Genomic DNA, 27,204 nt, shown 5'->3' with positions numbered 1-27,204 from the left:
GCAAAACGTCCAATTGACAAAGTTCAATCGCGATCGCGGCACAAATGCGATAAAGTTCCAAACAAATATCAAATAAATATACCAAATGCACGTACTTTATATATCCAGCAACATAGATTAATGGTGTATTGTTCCGTACCCAATGAAAAGATAGCACCCCGGCTATCGCAAAAGATGTCTTCACCGACAAACAACAGGAACCACAAAATTCCTAGTGCATCTTTTCTGCATCAAACGACTTTCTCGGTCAAAGGACCGATGCCAAGTACCTCAGGTACCTTTAACCCAAAACGCCCATACACATGTGTGTGGTTTGAGAGATAAATGATTTCGACTCTGATTGTGTATGAACTATGAAATGCATCCCCTATGGTGATATTTCGCAGATGGCTGGTCTTGCAAATTAGTTCTTAAAGCCGCTGTGTTTTTCGTACAGGCAAATCTCAGTTTAACTATACGGGGAGAATCGAAACTATCAAAAAGTCTGTTAATATTTTATAAATGTTTATACACAGTTGCGAAACTGCAACACAGTTTGCTTCTGTATTTATAAAATAAAATAAAATTTGAATTATCGTTTTGTTTGGAATAATTACTTGAAAATATTAATTATGATTGGGATCCAAAATAATACCTAACCTAATCCTAATTACCGTAAAAACCTAATAACCGGTTTTTACTTTAAAAATAAAAAACCGGTTATAACCGGGACAAAAAAACAACCGATAAAACCGGTTATTGCGAAGTAAAAAACCGGTTTTCGGTTAAAACCGGTAGGTTTTTCCCATCCCTATTTTGAACCATAATCTAGCCTTGCGTGGATAGATAACTCCCGGTATTTATTTTTTTTTGAAATATTTAGCTATCCAATATTAGGCGACCTTCTTCTATTGACTATGCAAATGGCAAACTTGATTTCGCTATTATAAATAACAAAAAAATATATCAAAAATTGTTATTGACATGCAGTTGAGTTTATGTGCTAAAGACAAGGCGGAAAATACCCAAAAAATAGGTTTTTTCAAATTTTGAGGATGTTCCGGAAAGAAAATGGCAAATCTAACTAAGCCATTCAAAAGATTAGAAAAAACACGAAAATAATAACTTAGAAGTTTGCCAAAAATTACTTACATCACTTAATTTTTTTTGAAAAATTCAAGTATTTTCTTAAGCTTAATTTTTGATCCAAAAAATCTGAAAAAAATCAAGGTGTTTTTGGGCATTAAAAAGTATCTTCATAAATTTTTTCAGATTTTTTAAAACAAAGAATCGCTCAGGAAATTTTTTTTTTCGAAAAAACAAATTTTTGCGATAGGGGATCCGTGGGGTCACCTAGGGAGCTACCAATTTGGCCAAAAGAGTTTATAAATATGTACTTTCGAGTACCCTATTCAAAATAATTTAGCGGAGTAAAGATTTTATAATATTAACCCTCTATAGCTTTAGTAATTATTTTTCAAAAATTGGCTTAATTTTGACCGACTATCAGTGTCTGTAAATTAATATACAGTGTGTAAAAGCCAAATGGAATAAATTCTTTATTTAGGTTACTGTACATATTTATAAAAAATTCCGAAACACGTCAAATTTAAATTATAACTTGACATTCTTTAACTTGAAAATGCAACCCCTACCTTCAACCCCCTTAGAATGACAGGTACAACCCCCAATTTTTAAAATAGGAAGTATAGGCTTGTGATATATCGTTTGAAAGGTCTTTTCATTCTCCATTCAAAAATGTTATCGTTTTCAAGTTTATTAAGATTATTTAAGATAAAATAAATTAAAATCATGTGGTTACCGAAATTCGCTACAATACAATCAAAAACTAAAATGTAATGCAAAACGTAATAAAATGTAGAACACGAAAAAGAACTGTCTTCTAACATTTAACATTACAGGCGTGATCGACCTAATCGCAAGCGTTATTCGTTCTTTTAAGTCATTTAAATCAGAAGGTTTAGTTTTGTACACATGGCTCTTCACATATCCCCATACAAAGAAATCTTATAATGTAAGATCAGGTGATCGCGCTGGCCATTCAATCGATCCTCGCCTCCCTATCCACCGATTGGGAAATATTGTATCGAGGTACTGCCAGACATTAAGTTGGTAATGTGGTGGTGCTCCATCCTGCTAAAACCATATCGTATTCGCTGGAACTTGAGGGTTTCCTGGATCAGGATATAAATTTGCCAACGTTGGAATGACATCATTTTGAAGTAGTGCCAAATAATTGTTGCCATTCAAGTTGCCCTCAATTAAAAAGGGACCGATGATATTGTTTCCTACAATCTCTGCCCAAACATTAACCTTTTGAGGGTATTGAGTGTGTTCTTCTCTCATCCAGTGAGGATTTTCCGTTTCCTAGTAGCGGCAATTTTGCCGATTAGCATGACCGTTAAGTGAAAAAGTACACTCATCAGAAAACATAACGTCTTCTAATTGGATAATATTGTTATCCAATATGTCCATCATTTGCTCACAAAAAAAAGTTCTCCTATCAAAATCGTCTTCTATGAGCTCCTGAGTAGGTATCATCTTATAGGGATGCAATTTATTTTCTTTTAATATGTTTACTATCGATGTATGTGGATCTATCTTTGAATGTAGTGGATGCCTGTCTACTCGATGTATGTGGATTTTCCTGAAACTCAATAAACACATCTAATTTGAGTTCATCACTCAGTGCATTGGCGGCTGCTTTTTTTATCTGCCTTACATGACCAAACTCGCGAAACTGCTTCTCTATTTTACTTATTGTTCCTTGGGATATAGGCGGTAAATTAAGAAATTTCTCATGAGATAGGCGAGTTACTTCCTGTTGTGTTCGGGTGTTATCTCCGTAAACAATCATTTATAAAACTGTTATTTTATGCATTTCCGTTAATCTAACCATTTTTCAGAATTGAATTGAACGAACTTTTTACTTAAATTAAAATACTGACAACTTATATAAAACAATTTACTAATTCGTGTTAAAATAACGTTGCCACGGAAATTTTTTAAAGTTTTTTAATGTTTACCATCTAAAAACCACATTGCTATGGTTTTTGTTCACTTTCTCATTATCAAGACCTAAACGGGAAATAAGTTTTGAGTATATTTTAGCGAATTTCGGTAACCACATGATTTTAATTTATTTTATCTTAATTAATCTTAATAAACTTGACAGCGATAACATTTTTGAATGGAGAATGAAAAGACCTTTCAAACGATATATCACAAGCCTATACTTCCTATTTTAAAAATTGGGGGTTGTACCTGTTATTCTAAGGGGGTTGAAGGTAGGGGTTGCATTTTCACGTTAAAGAATGTCAAGTTATAATTTATTGACGTATTTCGGGATTTTTTATAAATATGTACAGTAACCTAAATAATGAATTTATTCCATTTGGCTTTTACACACTGTATAGGTACCAATGCATACGTGCGCCTAGCTAATAAATAAACAAAAATATATCCACATGCAGTTTATTAACAAAACAAAACTACATCAATTAAGACGAAAGATTATTTTTGAAATTTTATAGTCGTTTATAGATTAGTATTTACAAATGGAAAGTAAATGAAAATTAATGAATATACAATGGATTATACAATCCCATTATTCATGATTATTCTGCTTTTTTCAATGAAATAAGTCTGTAATATTAAGTTTATTTGATCGATTAGTAGTAATTTTTTGTTGTATGTTTCAATAATGAATTTCTCAAAATATTTCCAAGCTGAGCGAAAGGGCCATAATAATTTTTTTGCTACGTTGCGTTGGTTAAATTTTGACAGACTGGAAGTGGCTGGAAATTACCTACTATACAACCAAGCACGCGTGCTCATAGCTAATATTAATAATTGCAACTTAAAAAAATATTGAAATGCTAGTTAAAAATCAATTAAAACAAAAGTTTAAATATGCATTTTGAAATTTCCTACTCGTTTATAGATTAGTATTTACAAATGAAAAGTTTTTAATCAAAATTAATAAATATACACCGCAATTATTCAAGATAATTCTTCTTTTTTGAATGAAAAAAAAGCTACAACAGTAAGTGCATTTGGACTATTAATAGTAAAAGGTAGGAATTTTGTGTTGTTCGTTTCCGACAATGAATCTGTCAAAATATTCCCATGCTGAGCGAATAAAATATAATAAACGTCATACGTACTGGTTTATAAATTTATAAAGAAATATTTATTAAATAAATATTTTTTATTTAATAAAGTATTACATATTCCAAAACAACATTGCTTCGTTTTTTCTTTTCGCAAAGGCATCATAATAATAATCGATTAAATAAAATTAATTTGCTAATTGTGGCCCTTTATTTTGTTCAATAACTAGACTTTCTTTGGCATTTTTTATATTAATTATCTTCTTCTTCTTCTTCTTTCGTTTTATGGCCTCCACCTCTTAGGTATATTAATTATCTATATTGTTTATATTAATAACCTAACCTGTTTGTTTACAAAATGTCTGTTCGAAAAAAAAAAAATGGCTGACACTATGTTTTGATGAAAAGTCCTATGGATTATAGGTATATTTAATTTAAAGTGAAAGTCATTTTGTAATAGGTTAGGATTTAGAATTGTCACTGTCATAAAAGCAAATAAGAAATGAAACAATATGAATCAATAATTATTTCAATATAAATTGTAAATCGAGGAAACCAAATTTTAAATAACAAATATATTTCTCAGGTAATTTACATTATTTTTGTTTACTATTCTTCTTTAGAAAAATTTAAATTCTTTTTTGCTATTTATCTTGCTTGTGTTTTATCGTTTATGGATTATCGGAGGTTTTCATATTATTTTTTTATGTCTCAAGAGATTTGTTTAAAATCTGATCTATTTTATATATACCACCAATTTCTTATTCTTTTTTGCAACACTTTATTTAGACCAACAATATTATTTTTATCTTTTTGAAAGTTGTTTGGTTTTTGATGCATATCGACCATTTGCCTTGTCTAATGTTTCTAAGTATATTTTACACTTTTTTTGTTAACTTATTCGTTTCACTTTTCTTTCTTTTTCTTCTAAATTATATATTTTTAGTTGAATTTTGGCTTTTAATTTTTTATTTATTTAATCCAGTATAGATTTTTTTATTTATTTTAATAAGTTGATTTAATTTAAAAGAGTTCTGAAACTGCTTTCTAGTGGCATATCTGAGATAGATATTATGTTTTTATAGGATTAGCTCTAATTGATTTTAATGAAAATTACATTTTATAATTGTTATTTGACATTATTTTCAAGCTATTTTCTTGTAGCTTTTTAAAACAATTTACTATTTTCGTTGGGAATAAGCCACAATTTTACTTTAAATTAGGTTTATTTTGACATTTCGATTTTCACTATGGAAATCGTTCTCAAAACACAAAACATTAATGTTTGTTCAAAACAATAATATTTAGCCATCAAGTGTCGACGTCGGTCGATTGGAAATTAATAATATACTTGTATTTATTCAAACAAATAGTAATAATAATGAATAAGAAATTAGACATACTTCAGAGAATAATAAAAAGTGATCCAGAAGTAATTCATGTTACCAAGGATGTAATCAGTAAAAGTAAACGTTTTATGAGAACATCGCCAAAAAACAAAAAGCAAGACAAAAATGATATAAATAAGTAGTGAGGATAGAAAAATTAACAATACGATTACAAAAACTGTCAACAGAATTGAACAAAATGAAGGACACAAACAATACATAAAAAAGTGAGCGATCTAAGAAGAGAAGAGGAAATCTTTAATAAAATAAACCAAACAATACAAAAAGTTTATTAAATTCTATTGGGACAACTACAAACTATAAATAAATATAAGGTTGAATGCTCGAATAAATAAACTTTGATCAGATAAAAGGCATATATCGAGCAGTTTAATTTAATCTTGCCCAAGTACTTTCGATCCCTAGATCATCTTCAGGGGCATTTCGTCAATTGCGGCCTATCTGACAAGAACAAAATGTCATAAACATATAATTGTACATTACACTACACTACAAAAGGACAAACAAACACTTTAAAATTATTAAGAAAAAGCTACATTGCGTGCCGAAGCCGGAGACAGGAACAGGAACAGAGAAAGATCCTGTCTCCGGCTTCGGCACGCAATGTAGCTTTTCCTTAATAATTTTAAAGTGTTTGTTTGTCCTTTTGTAGTGTAGTGTAATGTACAATTATATGTTTATGACATTTTGTTCTTGTCAGATAGGCCGCAATTGACGAAATGCCCCTGAAGATGATCTAGGGATCGAAAGTACTTGGGCAAGATTAAATTAAACTGCTCGATATATGCCTTTTATCTGATCAAAGTACAAACTATAACACAAATTGCAGTTGCAGCAAAGCACAGCCCTGGAAGCTCAGCATTTTAATTTCAATAATAGTTGCCCAAGTAACGAGGCGATATGTCACAGATTGGTATAATATAAAAGTAAGGAACAATGTTAATATTATTATTAGATTATTAGATTATTAGCTCGTTAGTCAATCGTTAATTGTAATTTAAGATGTAAGCACAAGTAATTCAAATCGTGAAATAAGTAATGTCATCCAATCCAGTAAGTAATATGTAGAAACAATATAATATATATTTAGCAATCTTCATCCAAAGTAAAGATGTAGTTGCGTAAGAAATGTGGCCAATCCATTTATATCTTATTTTACTTGACGATACCAGACAATCCATGCATTATTTCAGATTAATCAGTCAAATTACAGATTAGTAACTTCAAAACTACAGATTAATATAATAAAGGCAAATGAAGAAAATAAATACAGTAAAATTGAAATTTTTAAGCTGAAATATACAGAAAATAAGAATAAATAACAAAAAGAAACAGACGAAGACTTCATAAGACTAGACAATCACAAAGACGGATGAACACTGAAAGAATGATGGGAAAAATTTAGGGCAATACTACTAGAAACGGCAAAGAAGATATGTGGAAAAAGAAAGTACAATGCACAACGAAAGAGAATGAAATAGTGGAACGAGGTCATTAAAAAGAAGCAAGCACGGAAAGCATACATCCAGACGGCAGATCAAAGAGTCAGAGAAGGGTACAATACTAAAAGAAAGAAGGTGAAACAGAAAGTAAAAAAAGCGAAAAAAAAAAGATTTGGAAAAAATAAAAAAAAATGTACTGGATAAGAACTAAAAGACTAAGAGGTTATAAAAAGAAAGAAATAAGAGCAATGAGAGACAGTCAAATTCAACTAAAGGCTCATAAAGAGAAAGTACTAAAAATAAAGAATTCTACCTAGAAAAACTTCAGCAAATACAAAATGAAGCAGAATATATTTAAGAGGAATATACAAATGACAATTAAGAAATAGGACAAGAAGAAATGGAAAAAATTTTTCGGACCAGTACGGAGCATTAAAAAATGCTTGTGCAAAAATAGAAAATATATTGTGATCCAAGGATTTTCAATTGACACGCACAATCCAAATATGCTAAAGAACGTAGTAAGTGGTTTCATAGCAAAGGAAATGGAAGTTAAAGTAAAGGTGAATGATTCATGAAAGCTGGAAGACAAAATACGTCTAGTAGAATTGGATAAAAAATAAGAAACGTTCAAAGTAACGAAAAAGAAATAAAGCTTAACCAACTAAATGAAATATTATATGTAAATGATAATCTAACAAATGACGAAAGGGAAAAGCCAAAATTATAATACTGGCTAGAGAACAGAAAAGCAAGAGAAAAATCACATAAATAGGGTACCAGTGCCTATAATACTGAAACGTCGCTACAAAAAGATTGATGAGACTTATAGAAATAAAAGTATTAAGAACCATAAAAGGAATTCTTCTCAGAGATAAAATAAGGAATGAGTATACATTGAGAGAAACTGAAATCCAGAATGTGGTGAGGTGGACACGATCATGACGCTGCAAATGAAGAAAGAAAGAAGAATCACGAAATATGAAAAAACGCATAAACCCAATACAAAAAGACCACTAGGAGGACTCCCAAAGAGGTCGGCTGACAGCTTAACATCAACATCACAAGAGCTGGGTTGATAAAATAAACAGGACCATGTCCTTTATTTGTAATAAGAAGAAGAAGAAGAAAAAGAAAAAGAAGAAGAGAAAGACGAACAAGAATAAGACAATTTCTTAAAGAGTAATAATAAATATTTTAGTTTAATTTGAAATATACAAAATAGACAAGGTATAAAATAGTTAATGGGAAATTGCAATTATTATATCAAATCAAACTGAGAAAATATGTGGGAAAAAAAATTGATATAAATCCTAAATTTATAAAGAGTGTACTCATGTTTTTAACTTTTTAAATTGTATACACCATAAATGTCTGCACACCTTTCCTTTTTTATACTTTTATATAAACATAAAAGTTTGTTAACAAAATTTTCCATCTCTTTTTAACGTTCCATTAATCAACAATTATAAATATAATATATCCTTGCTAAATATTACCAAGCCAACAACCTGTATTTCCTTTCCAGATAAAATAAGTTTTTCAAAACGATGTCGTCGATTATATCACTAGTCTGCCGCATTTGTTACGATAGTGAGAAGGATGAGGACCTGATAACTCCATGTAATTGTAAAGTAATTGTTCTTTAAACACATTTTTGTTCTTAATACTAGATTTCAATAATTCATATATTAACAATACATTAACGCAAGTACATACATATTTACCTTTTAACCCTTTCGACCCCCTTGGGACAATACATCGCATCAATAATTCATAATTTTATTGGATAAATGAAGCCCATTTTTACATTGAAATTAAACCTATAAGTGGTATTTATAGTGGTACTTACGACCATGTGCCTTAGTCATAGGCAACATAATATCATTCGTTTAAACTATATTTTTTGTTGATAAAACGAAGGCGTACTGTTTTAGTTTAAAATATGTGTAGAAATTTCAACCAAATTTACTTCTACAGCTAAGTTGATGCTGATTTGTATTTATAATCAGACCTCTGCAGAATGACTAAAATGAAACAAACTGACGTTGTACAAAAAAATTTCAATTTTAGTGTTCGGGATATAAATATAATCCCAATTTTTGTTTTCGGTAGGAATAATTATCCGAATGTTATTTTTTTATAATGACCTGACGTCAACCGCTGAAGGTATTTTAGAGGAAAGAGTCGTGCATACACTTTTAAGTACGATAAAAGATGATAATGCCTTTGTAGCTTTTGACATAATTTTCACCACTATAACACTACTTCACAGAATCAAGTTTCCAACGATTAGAACTGCCATAACGACCAGGAAAAACATGACTTTCCTCAATATGAAGTTAGGCAGAGGAGAGTCACAAGTTTGTTTGCAGAACACTAATGAATTATTGGTATTATTGACTAATCGCCATATAGATTTCTTAAATAATAACGTTCCTTGTTAAGAAGCTATAGTTTCTTAAAACTGCTGTACGAGTGAAGTTGATTTGGCTGACCAAATATCTGGATTGTATGATTGAGATATAAAGTCGCTCACGTAGTGGATAGAAGTCTTCTTTAGACTCACAATGGTAACTGCTGTCAATAGTCGGATTATTTACAACCAACTGAACGACAAGAAAGCTGCGTTCAAGGATTTTTTTACTAACAGTAGGTATAGATTTAGTTACTTAAGAGAGAACCTCTAGCAAAATTCGTGCTCGAAAAAATCTACAGAACGACCTTATAAGTGAGTAAGAAATATATTAAATGTGGATATCACTTACCAATCATAGAAAAATCTCTCGTCGGACAGGATTTTGTTCTTGTGACACGAACACAAATGATATATAAAATGTGTCAGGTACCCTTATGTTAAGTATACTTTATTTCTTACCATTTGTAGAAATGTTTTCTTGCTTACATTTTGTACCATTACTGGCTAAATTTAAAGGAATTTGTTTTTATTACATATTAATAAAATGTTGAAGTCCGTTGAAAAATTGTATTTCAACACTCATTGAGATATATCGTCCCACTAGAAAAAATAACTGGGACAATAGGCATACCTCAGGATAAAAGGACTCTTAACTGAATTAAAAAAATATTAATAATCAAAAACATACACCGAACCACATTATAGTCGAGTAAATAAAGCACTAAAATCGCCTAAACGTCTAAAATTCAATTCAACACTTGCCATGAGAGATAAATGAAAATTGCATTGTTGTAGATGGAAAATGTGTTTTCACAGTGCTTTTCAAAGTGTTAAAAAAATAAAAATTCACAACTCGAAAAATAATCATGGAAATGAGTTCAATTTTCATATTTGGGGTTTTTTAAGATCGCTGAATACGAATATCGGGTTGGCAAAGCTGTAAGAAGTACCTGTGCCCTGTATCTATGTCGTCTCCGGGAATTTTATGGAAATTCGTAATAAAAAATTTGTTGAAACTTGTTATTCCGGGGTTTTTAAGGTTACTGAGAGTTTTAATCATACACTCTAGGTTCTGACATCTTTATAACAAAAAATTCTAAAAAATTTTCGAATTTTTTTGCATAGGCCATTAGAGCAGTATTTCCCAAAAAATTTAGAGCATTTAACACCGGTTTAAGAAAATGTTTTCTTGTTACATGCAATAACTGACTGCGATGCTGTATCATCGACCTTCGGCCATGGAAAAATCAAATTCTTTAATACGTTTTAGAAAAATTCTGACCTGATTCTACATGCGAAAAAATTTAAAGAACCAGACATCGGAATAGAGGAAATAGTTAAACATGGCAATTAGTTACCTCTGGCCATGTACAACGCCCCAATAAGCTTTAGAAAACCGAATGTATCTAAACAATGCAAGCTTACAACTAACGAATTGGCTGAAACGTATAGATATATAATATATTTAAAGGTCATTTCCAAGAATAAAAAAAATAAGCATCGGAAAAATTCTAATAACTGTAGATGCTTATACGCTACATTTAAAACGGGTGTTCTATCAAGTGCAAAATTGGCTCTATGGAGAGCACACCCGTTTAAATACAACGGACAGGCGATGGGAACTAAAAAATAAAATTTTAGTTCCCATAAAAATGAAGCAGTCTCCTGGACCACCCAGCATTATTAAGTTAATATTCTGTAGCTGCACACAAACTCTTGTGGATGCAGGAAGCAAGGCATTAATTGCAGTATTGCGTGCAAGAATTGTGCGAGATACAATTGCACGAATAATGAACTATATACATCGAATGAAGATACAGTAACAGACGAGGACGACGAGATAGCAGATTGAAAGAAATATATATGAAATTTTTATTTTTATAAACGCATTTAATAAATTTATTTGTATAATGAAAAAAAAAACTTGCCGTTACTGTTACTCACTGTTGAATTTTATAACAAATTTCATTTCCATAAAATTTTAGACGACGACGTAAATACCGGGCATCAGGTACCTTGTACAGCATCTTCGATGCAATATTTGTGTTCAGTGACCTTAAAAACCTCTTGATAATAAATTTCAAACATTTTCATAACAAACTTTCATAAAACTTCAGGAGATGACGTAAATACTGGGTACCAGGTGCCTCGTACAGCTTCGCGAACCTTATCTTCCTCTTTAGCGACCTTAAAAACCCCCAAGTATGAAATTTGAAGTCCTTTACATGAATATTTTCCTACTTGAATTTTTATTTTTGAACACTTTGAGATGCACTTTGAAAAATGCATTTTCCGCCTACAACAATGCAATTTTCATTTGTCCCTCATGCCAAGTATTCAAAAATTTTTTTAAAGCTCTCCCGAATAGAATGCACAAGGTTGCATAACTATCCGTCTTACTTAGTTACTAACCCTACGGTTAGAGGTGTAATGCTTTATTTCCTCGTCTATTATATAACCAAATGGTAATGATTAGTTTTTGTTATGAAGAAAAAAAAGTGGGCTCGAAAGGGTTAATGTTTTTTATGCTGATTTTGTTGTTATTCTGGATATCCCTCTCTTTTGCTTGTTTCTTTCACTTCTTTATCAGTTTTATGTCTTCTTTATACTTCCTCCTGAATTTTCCTGTTTTTACTTTCTGATATTCATTATTTCATAATTTTATTTTTCTGTCTTCGGTCTTTTTCGAATGTTTATTTTTATAATACACTCTGGGCCAAAATTAACCGGCCACCTTAAAAATGGGTAATTTTTGATGTCTTTTATCTCTTAATCCCGTTGTCTGATTTAAGTGATTTTTTTAATATGTTATAGCCTTATTCCTTGACAATATCGTTATAATAACATAGTTGCCAAAACAGGTAAATTTTCATTGTATACCGGGTGTACGAATTAAACTGTAGGTAGTTTAAGAACTAGCCATGATTTTCATCAATACAGACGACTTAACTCAGCAGTAAAACTAACCCCTCACCTTTATTATTGTTTTGTTTACATTACCTGTTACAGTTTGTTTCCTAAATTTGTTTCATCGAAGGATTTTTGACAAATAGTCGTTGTACGACATTGTTACAAATCTGTTTCCGTGTTAATAACAATTCTTGTAACAATTAAAATTGTAATTTTATATCATTGTGAGCAAATATTGTTTAAGTTGAAATTTTAGTGCTTATTTATTGTTTGTGATTTTAAAAATGCCACTTGTTCCAACTGATACTGCTAGGGCAGTGGCTTTAGTTGATGCTGGTTACAGTAAACGTCATATCGCTGGTATACTCAATGTACCCAGAACTACGGTAAAAGATGCCATCAGACGATTTCGGGAGACAGGATCGTACAACCGCAAGCCAGGTCAAGGCCGAAAACGATGCACTTCAGTTCGACATGACCGCTTTATTGTCACTAAAGTATTGAGAAATCGCTTTTGCACCGTTACTGAAGCTCGTAGGTCACTTCTTGAGGTGAGAAACGTTAGTGTGAGTGGACAAAAAGATTAGAATAAGACTGTCAGAGATAAACTTGAGGGCTTTTTGTCCAGCTCGCGTACAACAACTGCTCTCACAACACCGTAGGGCTAGACTTCATTTTGCGCGAGAATATGCTAACTGGACTATGGCGGAATGGAAGAATATAATGTTCTCAGATGAGAGCAGAATAGCCCTAAAAGATCCAGATGAACGCCAACGTGTCTATAGGCGTCAAAATGAAAGGTTAGCTGCATGTGCTATAACCGAAACAGTGGCTTACCGAGGAGGGTCAATAATTATTTGGGGAGGTATTTCTTACGAAGCGCGTACTTATCTTGTTGTGTTCGGTACAGGCAGTGTGAATGCCCAAGTATACGTACAAGAAGTTCTCCAAGGCCATGTCATGCCTTTTGCACCATTCATTGGTCATAACTTCAGACTAATGCATAACAATGCACGTTGCCATATAGCAAGATCTACCCGTGATTACCTTAATGAGGTCGGGATTCAAGTTCTACCATGGCCAGCACACAGTACCGATCTTAACCCAATTGAGCATATATGGGACAACCTTAAAAGATGTGTAAGAGCAAGAGTACCAGTCCCTGCAACCTTTGAAGAGCTGAAGACAGCTGCGGTAGAGAAGTGGCACAATATCCCCTAATCTGATATCCAGGATATCATGAATGGAGTGCCAAACCGGCTTCAAGAAATCCTAAGGGCTGAAGGCGGCAACGCCCATTATTGATGCCCAATTTTTTTTCAATTAGACTTTGATTTCCAAAATATTGTTAATTTGAATTATTAGATTTTTACTGTAACAAATGACTTTTTTTCAAAAACATTATTTTTTCTCTTCCGCGGAGATATAAATTGATAAAAAAATGTCTAGTTTTTAAAGCACCTTACTTTTGTATTATCCAACATAAGCGAATTAATCAAAAAACAAAATGTTGAGAAAGCATGAGGCTATAGTTACGATTTCATTTCAGTATTCTACAAATGCTAGAATATTCAACAGGGTGATGCAAACTTTAAGAAAAAAACACAGTTTGATTCGTACACCCGGTATACACTGAAAATTTACCTGTTCAGCAACAATATTATTATAACGATATTGTCAAGGAATAATGGTATAACATTTGAAAAAAATCACCTCAATCGGACTACAGGTTTAGGAGATATAAGAAATGAAAAATTACCCATTTTTAAGGTGGCCGGTTAATTTTGGTCCAGAGTATATATATATACAAGGATTTCCACAGTTTTCACTGTATTCCTTCACTCAACCGTTTTCTCCAATTTTTCCTGTTTAGCCAGTCCCCTTCCTGTAGGTTTCTTCTACTCATTGCTTCGTCCACCTCATCTCTGAAAGATCTTCGGGGTCTGCCTCTCTTTCTTCTTCCTATCGGGCTCCACTCTGTTATTCTATTTATCCACCGATTTTGGTCTGCTCTTCTGACATGTCCGTACCAGGTTAACCTCTTCTGTTCGATGTAGTCTATTATGTCGGAGTCCATGCCCATTCTCCTCTTAATCTCCATGTTATTTATCCTATCTCTTCTTGTTACTCTGCAGCTTCTCCTTAGAAATTCCATCTCTGTTGCTCTTATTTTGTTTTTGGTTTTCTTATTTGGTCCAGAGTATATTTCCATAATTATTCTTCATGATTTTTTCATAAATAATTTTTTTTCCACATACCATCTTTTTCAAACGTAGGATTAGAAATCCATTCTTAATCGGGCCAAAACTAGCATAGAAAATGTCAAATAGGATTGTGAAGAAAAAATAAAAAAAAATAATCAAAGAATGAACATCTAGAAAACTTAACAAACCATCCGCGAATCAACTAGACTAAACATACAGACAAACACACGTGTATATATATATATACATGTATATATACATGTATATATACATATAAATTGTTAATGCTAGTGAATAATTAAAGTAAAATGTAATGGCATGTCTCGTAAAACAGAAAAACAAAATATTATATCGATGGGAAGCAACCTTATATACGTATATCTGACTATTGGTCGTCTTCAGTACGGTGCAGCCAAGTTGCAGCCAAGCATTTGAATCGGTATCAATAGAGCGCTATAACAGTTATTTTAGTGTAGTCCCCACCTTTTCAGTCGTCGACTTTACAAACTTAATTTTGCCCAAGATATCGAAGTGGCTAAGGCTTTAATTGGATACTTTATTCATCATTGTATTCCAGAGCAAATAATTTCAGACAGTGGTACAGGACTAAAAAATTGCGTCATTAAAGACTTATTAGCATTACATTACATAAGATAAAAAATCACTTTATCTCCTTCCAGTATCCAGAATTAAATGGTATAGCTCAAAGATTTCATTAAACTATAATAGAACGTATCGGTTTGCTAAAAAATCAAAATAAGTATAAAACCAGCCCAATAGAACTAAAAGTAAATTATGCATTATTGGCATACAACAGTAGTATTCACTCAGTAACAAAAATGAGACCCTATGAACTAGTTACGGAATATTTAGAAAACAACTATCCATTCAACATTAACATTTCAACATTTCTACTCATTAAGACAAAATAAAATTACTGTATACTAGTATTAACGAAAAACTTCAGGAAAATAAAGCAAAAGTTATAAATAAAGCAAATGAAACACGCGAGGAATTACCAAAAGGGATTTCTACCAAACTATTTGTACAAAATAGACAAATAAAAGGAAAAACAGAAAACAAATATCAAAAACAAAATATTCTATTAACAAAGATAAGAATACAGCAAAAATTATTAGACACATTAAAAATACTACCGAGAACATTCATCTTTCAAATGTAAAACGACCTAAATGGAAAACATATGTTTCCAGGTCCGTCACAATCGAACATACAACAGCCCAAATAAAGGATATCATCCACAATCCACAACCTAGAAATTTTACCTATAAATTTGGGAACTGCAAAACTCCAAAAATCTAGTCATACATTTTTGTACATTTTTATAATCGAAAATCGCTTTAACTGAATATTACAACCTAAACATGCAATTTAAGTAACTTAAAAATATCATCTCTAACGGCGGATTCTTTAGATTAGAGACATGCAATTACATTACGATACCTTGATTCGCAAACCGGCCAACTCCATTATTTGAACAAATTTTTCAGGAGAGACATAAAACATAATACTTTTTATAAGCTACTGATGATAAAAATTGATTTTTGCACTAGAGATTAGTTTAAATAAAAATTCATTGGTGATTATAAAATAGGTTTAATTTAAAACAAAACATACCAAATTATAGTTATAATTATGATTTAGAACGTATTTTTAGTCTTCATGAGGTAGGCCGTCATAATACTTATGGTAATCTCTCGGCATTAAGTTCTTTAGTTGCTGTAAATCCAAGTAATTATTTTTTGTAATTTTTCTTTGTTCAGGGTATAAATTTAACAAATCTTGAAACGATATTGTATTTATTTTGAAATTTTTCCGTTGGTTGCGTAATTTATGGTCCTCATAAAATCTAAGCTTATTAAATATTTCTATAAAGGGGGTTTACATGAGAGATCGAATTTCGGTAACCTGAAAAATAAAGATAAAAAACACCGATCCAATATAGTCAAAAATAATGATTACGATTTACTAAATAGCAATACTTTAGGATCTCCCTTTAGTTTTCCTGGTTTTATGGAGTTGTAAAAATTTAGCTGTTTAAAATTCTTAAAGTAGGAATAGTTTAAGCATTCAACTGTGTAAGGTTTTGGTTTCTTCACATTCCTGCAAATGGTAATGTACTCAGCTGGAATATTAATTATTTGATTTTTAAGTTTTTTCTCGATCATTGCGTGTATACTGTCGACTTCTATTTGTGTGTCACCCACTTCCAAATATTTTTTTTCAATAGTCAAATTGTGTAGCAAAGCTAAGTTAACAAGAGCGTTCCTTAATACAGAGCATCATATGTGAGAAGGCACGAGCGATTTACTAATATTTGCTGAGGCAGATCCCACACACTTCCACAAATGATAAATCGGAAGACTCGTTTAAAGCCAGTCAGGGCTGGTTTGACAACTTTAGAAAAAGGACCGGTATTCACTCCGTCGTCAGACATGGTGAGGCAGCAAGTTCGGATGTGAAAGCATCTGAGGTTTACATCAAAACGTTTTCCGAACTGATAGAAGCCAAAAGATACACCCCCCAGCAAGTCTTTAACTGTGACGAGACAGGGCTTTTCTGGAAAAGGATGCCGAATAGGACTTACATAACGGCAGAGGAGAAGATGATGCCAGGTCACAAACCTATGAAAGATATATTAACTCTACTACTTTGCGTCAATGCGAGTGGCGACTGTAAAATCAAACCTCTTCTAGTGTACCACTCAGAAAAACCCAGAGCCTTTAACTCACATAAGATTTTAAAAGAAAAACTGCCAGTTATGGTGAGGCCACATCCAAAGGCGTGGATCACCAGGAAATTCTTTGTGGAGTGGATAAACCTGGTATTTGCCCCTTCTGTTAAAAATATCTACAGCAAAACAACCTATCCATGCAAATCCTTCTGGTTTTCGATAATGCCCCTTCTTACCCACCTAATCTCGAAGATGACTTATTTCAAGAGTTCAAGTTTATAAAGATTCTTTACCTACCAGTTAACACCACTCCTATCTTGCAGTCCATGGATTAGCAAGTGATTTCTAATTCTAAGAAGTTGTATACCAAGCACACTTTTCGGCGCTGCTTTGAGGTGACGGAAAACACAAACCTTACCCTTCGACAGTTTTGAAAGAACCACTTTAACATAGTCATATGCCTAAGAATTATTGAGCAGGCCTGGCTAGGTATTATAACAAGGACCTTAACCTCTGCATGGAAGAAGCTGTAGATAAAAGGGCTTGCGAAGGACTGGAACCCGAAGTGTCAGCGGTAGATGAGATTGTTTCTCTTGAAAAATCCATGGGTCTAGAGGTGGATAACAGAGATGTGAACGAACTTGTCGAGGAACAGTCTCAGGAGCTGACAACCGAGAAGTTAGACGAACTAAATTCGCAGCAGCATACGGTGGTTTAACGAAAATTAGTTTTGAAGAGGATCCAAAATTGGAAGACGTTGTCTCTACAAAAGATATAAAGGAAATCCTGGGAATGCTGGAGAAAGTTGCAGAGTTCGTGGATAAAAATCACCCCGAAAAAGTTACAACTCTTCGTGCATCGATGTTGTTTAACGAAACTTGCCTAACACATTTCCGCAATACATATTCTGAAAGGGAGGAAGAAACAAACCTCCTTGGACAGGTTTTTTAAACGATCTGCAGATAAAGATGAGCAAAGTATGACAAAAAAAGCGAAGACCACTGACGAAAATTAAGCGCTTTAGTAAGCACTTCACTTTTTCTTATGTTTTTACAGAATATGTATGTATTTTTTATTACTTATAAATAAATGTTTCTTCTTTTAAATACATTTTTTTTATTTAAAAACACTTAACAAAACACAAACACTATTCAAAAGCAACTAACGTGTTTTTTTGGGGACTGAAACGGATTAATGACATTTCAGTTAATTTTAATGGGGAAAATTGCTTTGACATACTAGCAATTTGACATAAGAGCAGGACTACGGAACGAATTACACTCGTATGTCGAGGTATCACTGTATTTCGAAATCTACCACGTCATAAGCCCCTTTAAGGTCCACAAACATACATAACATGTAATTATTTTTTGAGACACAATTGTGTGTCTCTAACTAAATGGGAGATTGCATCGATTGTACCTATGCCTCTACAAAATCCATTTTTTTTTGGTAAAAGTGATCTGCTTTCAACAAAATGTTCGAGTCTAAATTTTATAAGCCTCTCCAAAGTTTTTGTAATGCACAATAGTAATGAGATAGGTCGGTAGGACAAAGTCAGGTTGTTTCTTAGGTTTTACTAGAAGACACACTTTAATATTTTTAGACTATCTGAATACTTTTGTTTCAACCACAAGTTGAACTGTCTTGGTAATAGTGAAATTGATTAATGTTATCGTTAAAAATTGGACACGAAGCAGATGAGGGGGCTGTGTCTTGGTAATAGTGAAATTGATTAATGTTATCGTTAAAAATTGGACACGAAGCAGATGAGGGGGCCAATTTATCAAGAACTTCTTGAATAAGGCTTTCGTTTAATTGTGGATTTCTTGTTAGATGATATTTATTACAAATAAATCTTACAGTATTCCATATCTCAGTCAAAGGAGTAATTTTATTTAATTTATTCAAAAATGTTTTTCAACTGTTTTTTGTTTAAATTTGAAAGTACGTTTGATACTAGCGAAAATGTTTTGATAGTGTAGATAATTGATAAAATTGCCTTGTTTTTTAAATTGTTCTCATATTTTTGAATCATTCTGATCCGTTCACTAAGCGTTTAAAAAGGTAGAAGAAGTTATGGTAGAAGAAAAACGATGCCGCTGTTTTTAAATAATATTTTAGGTTTTTGTTATTTATTTTTAATTTTTTGTTTAATTTGACCATTTGTAAACTTCACGAATTCATTTTTAGGGGACAGTAGCTTTTGTCCACAGATCATGTTTAGAAACTTGGTTAGGCGAGTCGAATACCGCCAGCTGCGAGTTATGTCACGCAGTATTCCAAACAGAACGAGTGCCGCGATATACGTCAGGTATTTCTATTTGGCACTGGTGCTGGAAATCCAATGGTTCAGCTCAGGATGTTAGAAGTGACGTAGTTGCCTGTACCATTATCACACCACTAACTATAATTATCACATACGTTTGTTTATTTTCATCGGAATATTACAATCAAATAAAATTCGCAAGTGTTCCAGCTGCTCGTTGGACATCTGTAACTATGTTAATTATGATTGGAATAATGCTAATTGCATATTATATGTGGGTTTATTCTACTATTCGAATGCATGCCAGAAGATGGTATAACTGGTGGCAAAGAACATGTAATGTAAGATATATTCCTCCAGGTACTGCAAGAGTTATAGGAGGAACCGATGAAGAAGTTGAAGTACTTGAACAAAGCAGTAATACTATGGTATCAATTGAATTAAATAATATCGGTATAAGTCATTTAGATGAAAGAATCCTAAATAGTTCTTCTGTTACGAACAATTTAAATTCATCAAATGATACTGAAAATACAATACCATAAAGCACTTTCGTTAATACATTATTTCGTTTATTTCATATACTTTTAGTTTTAAATAAATTAATAGTACTATATTCATTTAGTTTTTTTCTTGGATCTTATAATATTTTAGTATTAAACTATATGCAAATGGTAAAATTTGTTTGTTTAGTATTTTGATTCTGCTATATTAAAATTTTCTAGTAAAACATTCACTTACTTGGAAGTAATGGTCAAGTATCTATCTATATAAAAGGCTAGGACCACAAGTCACAACTATCTTAACACAAAAACTACAAAAGCTTTTCTTCCTTACATCAAAGGTGTCACTGACAAAATCGACAACATTTTTAAATCAAGAGGAATAAAGGCAATATTTACCCCCAACAAACTTTCATCTCTTGTCCGATCAATCCAAGATAACATTTCAAATGAACAACACGAAGTTTATGAAATTCCTTGTGCAGACTGCCCCCGATCCTATATAGTCCAAACAAATCGTAGAATCCAAAATAGGATTCATGAACATTCCATTTCTGTTCGCAATTCCGATTCAATTTCAGTTCTAGGTCAACACCATCTTCATACAGGTCACTAAATTGATTTTAAAAACTTATTATTGATACTCTCAAAATACGTCATGAAATAAACTATCCTGACCAAATTTTTTTAGACTGTATTGTCTATTATATATTTTATATTTGTGTTTTTAATGTTGAGTGTCAAAGTTTATTTTAAATAATCTCAACGACTATGTCTTGAAAAAGGAATAAAACCATTCCGAAAGTTCGACAAAATGTCCAAAGAGTGTTTCTCTAACATCTCGGCCAAGACTGCAGCCCTAATAAACTGGTAGTTTTTGTATATATATTTTTATGGATTAGTTTATCGATCAGAAATAGAATAAAGAGATTTTTTATTATTTTAATATACCGGGCATCTAAGTTAAAATACAACCCTGTACTTATTTGTAATAGACCATAAGAGAAAACATTGTTCCGTGAAAGACTGAGTGAATAGTGAAAGGACAATGGAACCCGTATAATTATAGATTTAAGGAATAAACTTTGTAATTGTATTTTGCGTTGGGCATTTTTCGAAAGTAAATAAGAATTAGATTTAGATATGAGATAACAAGAATTTGGAAACTTATTTCTGTTGAAAAAGGTAAAATTGTTAATGGTTTCTGAAAAGTAATTTGAGTGAAAGTAGTTTATTTGTTTTAAATATCATGTTGGAAATTTTCTAAATCGAAAATAAGTGGGAAAGATGAATGCTTATGATTGGTTAAAAAGGAATGGTGGGAATGAAAGAGTTGAGACGGTTGTCTGGGGAGATTGAAAGAATTATTATGTTACCGGCAGACCAGAAGAGAAGACGTGTTTTCGTGTAGTCAATCTGAGTACCAGTGTTTTCGTTTGTTAGTGAAAAAGGTGGAAGCTGAGAGCAGATCAAAATTGAGAAGATTAATACCTCTTTTGAGTCTGCATAGTCCACGAGATATAATTGAGAAAGAAAGGAGAATTTGTGAATAAATAATACCGGTCAAAAGAGGTTTGGGCTTGTGTTTTTGGAGGAGTAGTTTGCTGGTATGCGGTTTGGATCGATGGTGAGAACGGGAAAGATTTGATGGTAGCCGGACATAATCAATCAAGGAAGGAACTGTGGTTTTGATCGAGAGGAGACATCATTGGTGTAAAAAATTAAAGGCTAGTCAAATAATTTGAATGAAAGAAAATTTTAAGATATTCTAAAAATAAAATCAAATATAAGCATACGAACTAAGATTCCAAGTTTCAAAGAGTTATTTTTTTTGTGAATAAATTATATTTTTATATGGTCATTTTTTTTTAGTAGATATTATTATAAAACAAATCAATAGATAGTTTGTAATTAAAATTAAATTTAGAGTATAGGAGTTTGTTGGGAAAGATAATTGCCCACAAAAAGTTATTTATTAACATTCATCGTATTGCTTATTGAAAATAAATAATAATTTGTGTGCATATTTATGTTGTTTTAATGTTAGTTCCGTTTCCTGTTCTATCCCGATTATGAGCAACTAGGAGATACTGAACCCACTAGAAGAGATATATAAAGTAAACTGATTAAAGTAAAATTAAAAAGGCACCCTGAGAATTTTTAATAGTAATTGAATTGTATGACTCTGCATAAATTAGTGAATTAATTAATTAAATAATTGGATTAATTAAATTAGTGTTAATTAATAATAAAACATCATAAAGCAGATCACAACAACATGGCGAGCCAACGTGGGGCTTAAAAGTATCTCTAGTTGTGAATTTGAAGGATCAGAAAAGGAAAACAGGTGATTGAGAGAATTTATTTGCCCGTCGGAAAGAATTTGATATATTTATTTGAAAATTTATGAAATATTATTTGAGTTATTTTATCTAGGTACAATTTTACATTTATTCTATTTTTGATTGATTTAATTTTTTGATGAATTTAAAATTTATGTGAAAAATTGATAATATTTGGGGAAAGAAAAATTTGTGTATATACAGCAGACCGGGTATTTTCGAATTTTATATCAGCCGGGGATAAATAATCTAACGAACATGTCGACCACAAGGAGTCAAAGCAAAATGCAAGAAAGAAAGGAGGATAACAGATTAGAAGAAACAATTGTTGAAGAAGGATCGGATAATGAAGGAAATGCTACAATAATGGAGGAAAGAAAAGAAACAGGGATGATGGAAAAATTATTAGCAATGATGCAAATACAGACACAACAAATACAAGAATCATCACTAAAAATGGATGAAACAAAACAAACAATAGAACTAAATAACAGGAATAGAGCAACGTCTGGAAAACTATGAACAGGAAATTAAAGGATGTGTTGAGGGAATAAAGAAAGAACTGATACAACAGATAGAAGAAATAACCCTAAAGAATGCAAAACAGAGACAGAGATTAAAGATATCCAAGATACAATGAAGGAGATACGAAATTTCCAGAAAAAGGAAATAGAACAGTTGGAAGAAAAATTTGAAATGGCGCTACAAGAAGACAAAAAAGAAATAGAAAAACAAATTGAGGATATCAGAAAACAACGAGAGATGGGACACAGGAGAGAAGTACTCATCCAAAGTCCGGGTGACTTAAAAATACAGTTTGGCGGGGACGTAAAAAAATTACACCCAGTAATTTTCATCAACAATTTAAAAAAGAAAGTACGACATATCGGTAATTTCGAAATAGCAAAGGAAACGATAAGGAACCATCTTAAAGATGAGGCAAGTTTATGGTTTGATAGCAAAGAAGAAGAATTGCAAAATTGGCAAACATTTGAACAAAAATTTCTGAATTATTTCTGGGGGAAAATACAACAGATAGAGATAAACAAGGAATTACAAAATGGGAGATACCAGGATAGTATAGGTATATCAGAAAAAACATATGCCCTACAACTATACAACAATGCAAGACACTTACATTACAACTATTAGTCCGAACAGCTAGTGGAACTAATAGCCAGACATTTTGAAGATACCTTAGAAGATCACATAACTCTACAAAACTACAAAGATATTGACAGTTTATGTCAATTCTTACAAATACGAGAAGCAAAATTAAGAGAAAGAAAAATGAGGAGAACGCAAGAAAATTATAGACAACGAGAATCAAGACTATAGAGATAAAGGACAAAAATTTAGGAGAGAGTACACAAGAAGAGAATTTGTCCCGAGGAGGGAAAACGAAAGTAGAGACAATGGAAGAGTAAACTATGAACAAAGAAATCGGCAATGGAACGAAAACAGATATCGAGAGAACCAGAATAGAAACAACACTCGCACATATCAGGAAAACCGAAATAATAATAGAACGAATGAACCGGAAAATTGCGGAAACCGATACGGGTCCGAGAGACCAAGAGAAAATAGAAGAGCAGTCAACAACACACACATAGAGGAATATGAGGATGAGAGACAAAGCGACAGAAGTAGAAGCGAACAAGAACAGCAAGCGTCTTTTCACGAAGGCGCTCACTAAAGACAAAGAAACAAACAGGAATTTTTTGTCACCCGAAGGAATTTATTAAATTGGCAGAAAATAAGGACAAAATAAGTGGAGCAAATCTGAAATTTGTAGATGGTTTTATCAACGAGACACCGATTAAAATTATGATTGATACTGGATCGGAAATTACACTGATCAACAGAAAACTAATAGAGGAAGTTAATTTAACGAATTTGATTTACAAAATTCCCAAGGTAAATTTAGTGGGCGCAAATAAACGGACTTTGGCAACGATAAATGAAGGAATACGAATAAAAGTACGATTGGATAAGAAATTTTATGCACTACAATGTGTTGTGATGCCAAACATGTCGCATGATATGATCGTAGGAGTGGATGAATTGGCAGAAAAACATGTGGTGATAGATTTCAAAAATAACACGATAAAAATCACAGAGGAAAAATAAGAAGAACAGGACAGTAAGGAAATGGAAAAGGAAAATGAGAAACGAAAAAATGATTTAGACAAAGAACAAACGGTGGAAATGAATTTCGCAATGAAGCAAGGACAGAGAAGAAAGACGAGATTTTCAAAAGAAAGTAAAAAGTTGGTTTCCTCAAAAGAAGAGATGAGCCCAGAAGAAGAAAAAGAAGAAAGATTAACAAAAGAAGACGAAAAAGGTACAATTGAAATAGTGGTATTTGAAGAAGTATGCGAAATGGAGGAGGCAGAATACAAAATAAATATGTGTAAAGAAATTGAGGAAAAAGAAAGAAAATTGATATGTGGAGAAGAAAAGGAATTGCGTGTAATATTGAGAAAGTATGAAGATTTAGTAAATGAAGAAAACAGAGTAGACAAAAAGTATGAACATTCATTTGAGGTTAAAGACTTAGGAAATTTTCGATCGAAAACTTATCCGATCCCATATAAATACCGACAGGAGGTTAAAGGAGAAATTAACAAAATGTTAGAAGATCAAATCATAGAGAGATGTGGCTCGCCGTACATCAACCCAATCGTGATTGTGAAAAAAAGCAGTGGAGAATTGAGGCTCTGTTTGAATGCCCGGAATATAAATCAACACACGGTATCTCAATATGAATCACCTCTTAACATCGAAGCTATTTTTAGGAGAATTACGGGAACACACATGTTTTCTAAAATTGATTTGAAACATAGTTTTTGGTTAATACCGTTAGCAGAAAGATGTAGAAATTACACCGCTTTCTCAATCGATGGTATTGTATACCGATTTAAAGTAGTACCTTTTGGATTACAAAGTGCGTGTGCAGCATTGGTAAGAGCTCTCCATACAATATTAAATAAATATGAAGATTTCATAGTGCACTACATCGACGACTTACTCATTTTTTCACCAGATACATCAAGTCATTTGGAACACATAAAGATTATTTTGGGAGAATTGGACAAGGCCGGATTAAAACTGAATATTGAAAAATGTCAATTTTTTCAAAAAGAAGTGATATATTTGGGATTTAAATTGGACACACAAACAGTTAGTTTAGCCGAGGACCGGGTAAAACTCATAGATGAATACCCAAGACCAACGAATTTAAAAACATTGAGAGGTTTTCTCGGGACGATCAACTATTTTAAAAAACTAATTCCTGATTTAAGCCAGAAGGAAATTCCTCTGATCAAATTATTGAAGAAGGGTGTTAAATGGAATTGGAAAGAAGAACAAGAGAAAGCTTTTCAAATTTTGATGCATCCATACAAAAATTTGCGGGAGTTTTGTCGCAAATACAAAACAATCAAGAAGTGCCGATTTGTTTTATTTCCCGGGTGACAAAAACACACGAAAGAAAATACAGTTTGACTGAACTAGAGTTTGCTAGCGTACTTTTTTGTGTAAATAAGTTAAGATTTTATCTGTTGGGAGCAAAATTCACAATCTAAACTGATCATGCAGCTTTGGTACATATAATGAAAAATCGTCTGGTTAACAATCGTATACATAGAGGCATTTTGTTACTACAGGAGTATGACTTTGAGTTTCGATATATAAAAGGAAAAGACAACATTATAGCCGACGCTCTTACAAGGGATGAAGACTCGGGGAAAAAGGAAGTAATTGCTTTTCATGTAGGACTGAACATTTTGACACAAGAGGAAGGTGTATTTTCGTTAAACGAAATTAGAACAAATCAAGAAGACCTGGAAGAAAGAGAAAAAAGAAGAGCGGAGAGGGAAAACGGTATATTTTTCAAACGAATTGATGGAAAGAAACTATACGTGATAACACAGACATTGGCAGAAAGGATCATACAGAACATACACGAGGACAATGGACATATCGGCAGCAGGAAGGTTTGGCTGGTTTTTCGCGAAAACTATATATGCCAAAAAGATTACCGGATTGCAAAAGAAGTTACCCAAAGATGTGAAACATGTCAAAAATATAAAAGCAGAAATTTCCGGAATGAAAATGGAATGGCTAAAAATATTGTATCCCACCAAAAATTAGACATTGTAGCAATAGATATGTTAAGTGATCTGATAATGACCACGCAGAGGAACAAACATATTTTGGTGATGGTAGATATTTTTTTGAAATATGTAAAGCTATACACATGCCGTACGACAAAGGGGGAAGAAATTATGAGAAAGATAGACAATTTTATAGCCACCGTAGGAACATCAAGGAAAATTCTTTTAGACAATGCTACGTATTTCCGGAGTGACCGATTCAAGAGACAGTTGCAAGACAGGGGAATTGGGACAAATTTTGTCAGTATCCGACATCCTAAAAGTAATCCGTCAGAACGTTTTATACAAGAGACGACAAAATTCCTCCGCATTGCTGCCATTGTACAACATCGACGATGGGATAGGAAACTGGCAGAAATCGAAAACTACTTGAACACCACTCCAAGTACGGTGACAAAAGAAACGCCGGAATATGTCATGAAGGGAATTATGCCAGTACGGCCATGGGAAGAACCGGAGCAGAGAGAGTATCAAATAGTATTGGAAACTGTTCGAAGGAGGCTGCAGCGCAGTAATGAAAAATATCTCCAAAGGTAAATCCAGAATAGAAAACGAAGACCAGTGACTTTCCAGAAGGGAGAAAAGGTGCTTGTAAGGGCGTTACGAGTATCAAATCTCACGGGAGACGTGTGTGCAAAGCTAATGCCTATTTTCGAGGGTCCATACATCATACAAAATGAAAATGGAATAAACAGCTATGTTCTTAGACATGTAGAATCAG

General features: G+C 32.5%; 1 protein-coding gene across 1 annotated transcript; it reads left to right on the top strand.

The window, feature by feature from the left end:
- Positions 1–4,575: 4,575 nt before the first annotated feature.
- LOC140435611 (E3 ubiquitin-protein ligase MARCHF3-like) lies at positions 4,576–20,076 on the top strand. Its single transcript, XM_072524356.1, has 3 exons — positions 4,576–4,698; positions 8,492–8,597; positions 19,385–20,076. Exons 2-3 carry the CDS (start codon positions 8,514–8,516, stop codon positions 20,003–20,005), a joined length of 705 nt encoding a protein of 234 aa, XP_072380457.1. The 5' UTR covers positions 4,576–4,698; positions 8,492–8,513; the 3' UTR covers positions 20,006–20,076.
- Positions 20,077–27,204: the final 7,128 nt, after the last annotated feature.

The sequence above is a fragment of the Diabrotica undecimpunctata genome, chromosome 3 (genome assembly GCF_040954645.1).
Source record: "Diabrotica undecimpunctata isolate CICGRU chromosome 3, icDiaUnde3, whole genome shotgun sequence".
In the NCBI taxonomy this organism is placed as follows: domain Eukaryota; kingdom Metazoa; phylum Arthropoda; class Insecta; order Coleoptera; family Chrysomelidae; genus Diabrotica; species Diabrotica undecimpunctata.
Note: the sequence above shows the minus strand (reverse complement) of the source record. Positions and strands in the feature narration are given on the sequence as shown.

Excerpts from the sequence above, each read along its gene's own strand:
- LOC140435611 (XM_072524356.1), top strand. The coding sequence starts at position 8,514 with ATGTCGTCGATTATATCACTAGTCTGCCGCATTTGTTACGATAGTGAG. Across the intron at positions 8,598-19,384 it reads TAACTCCATGTAATTGTAAA|GGGACAGTAGCTTTTGTCCA; the intron begins GTAATTGTTCTT and ends ATTCATTTTTAG.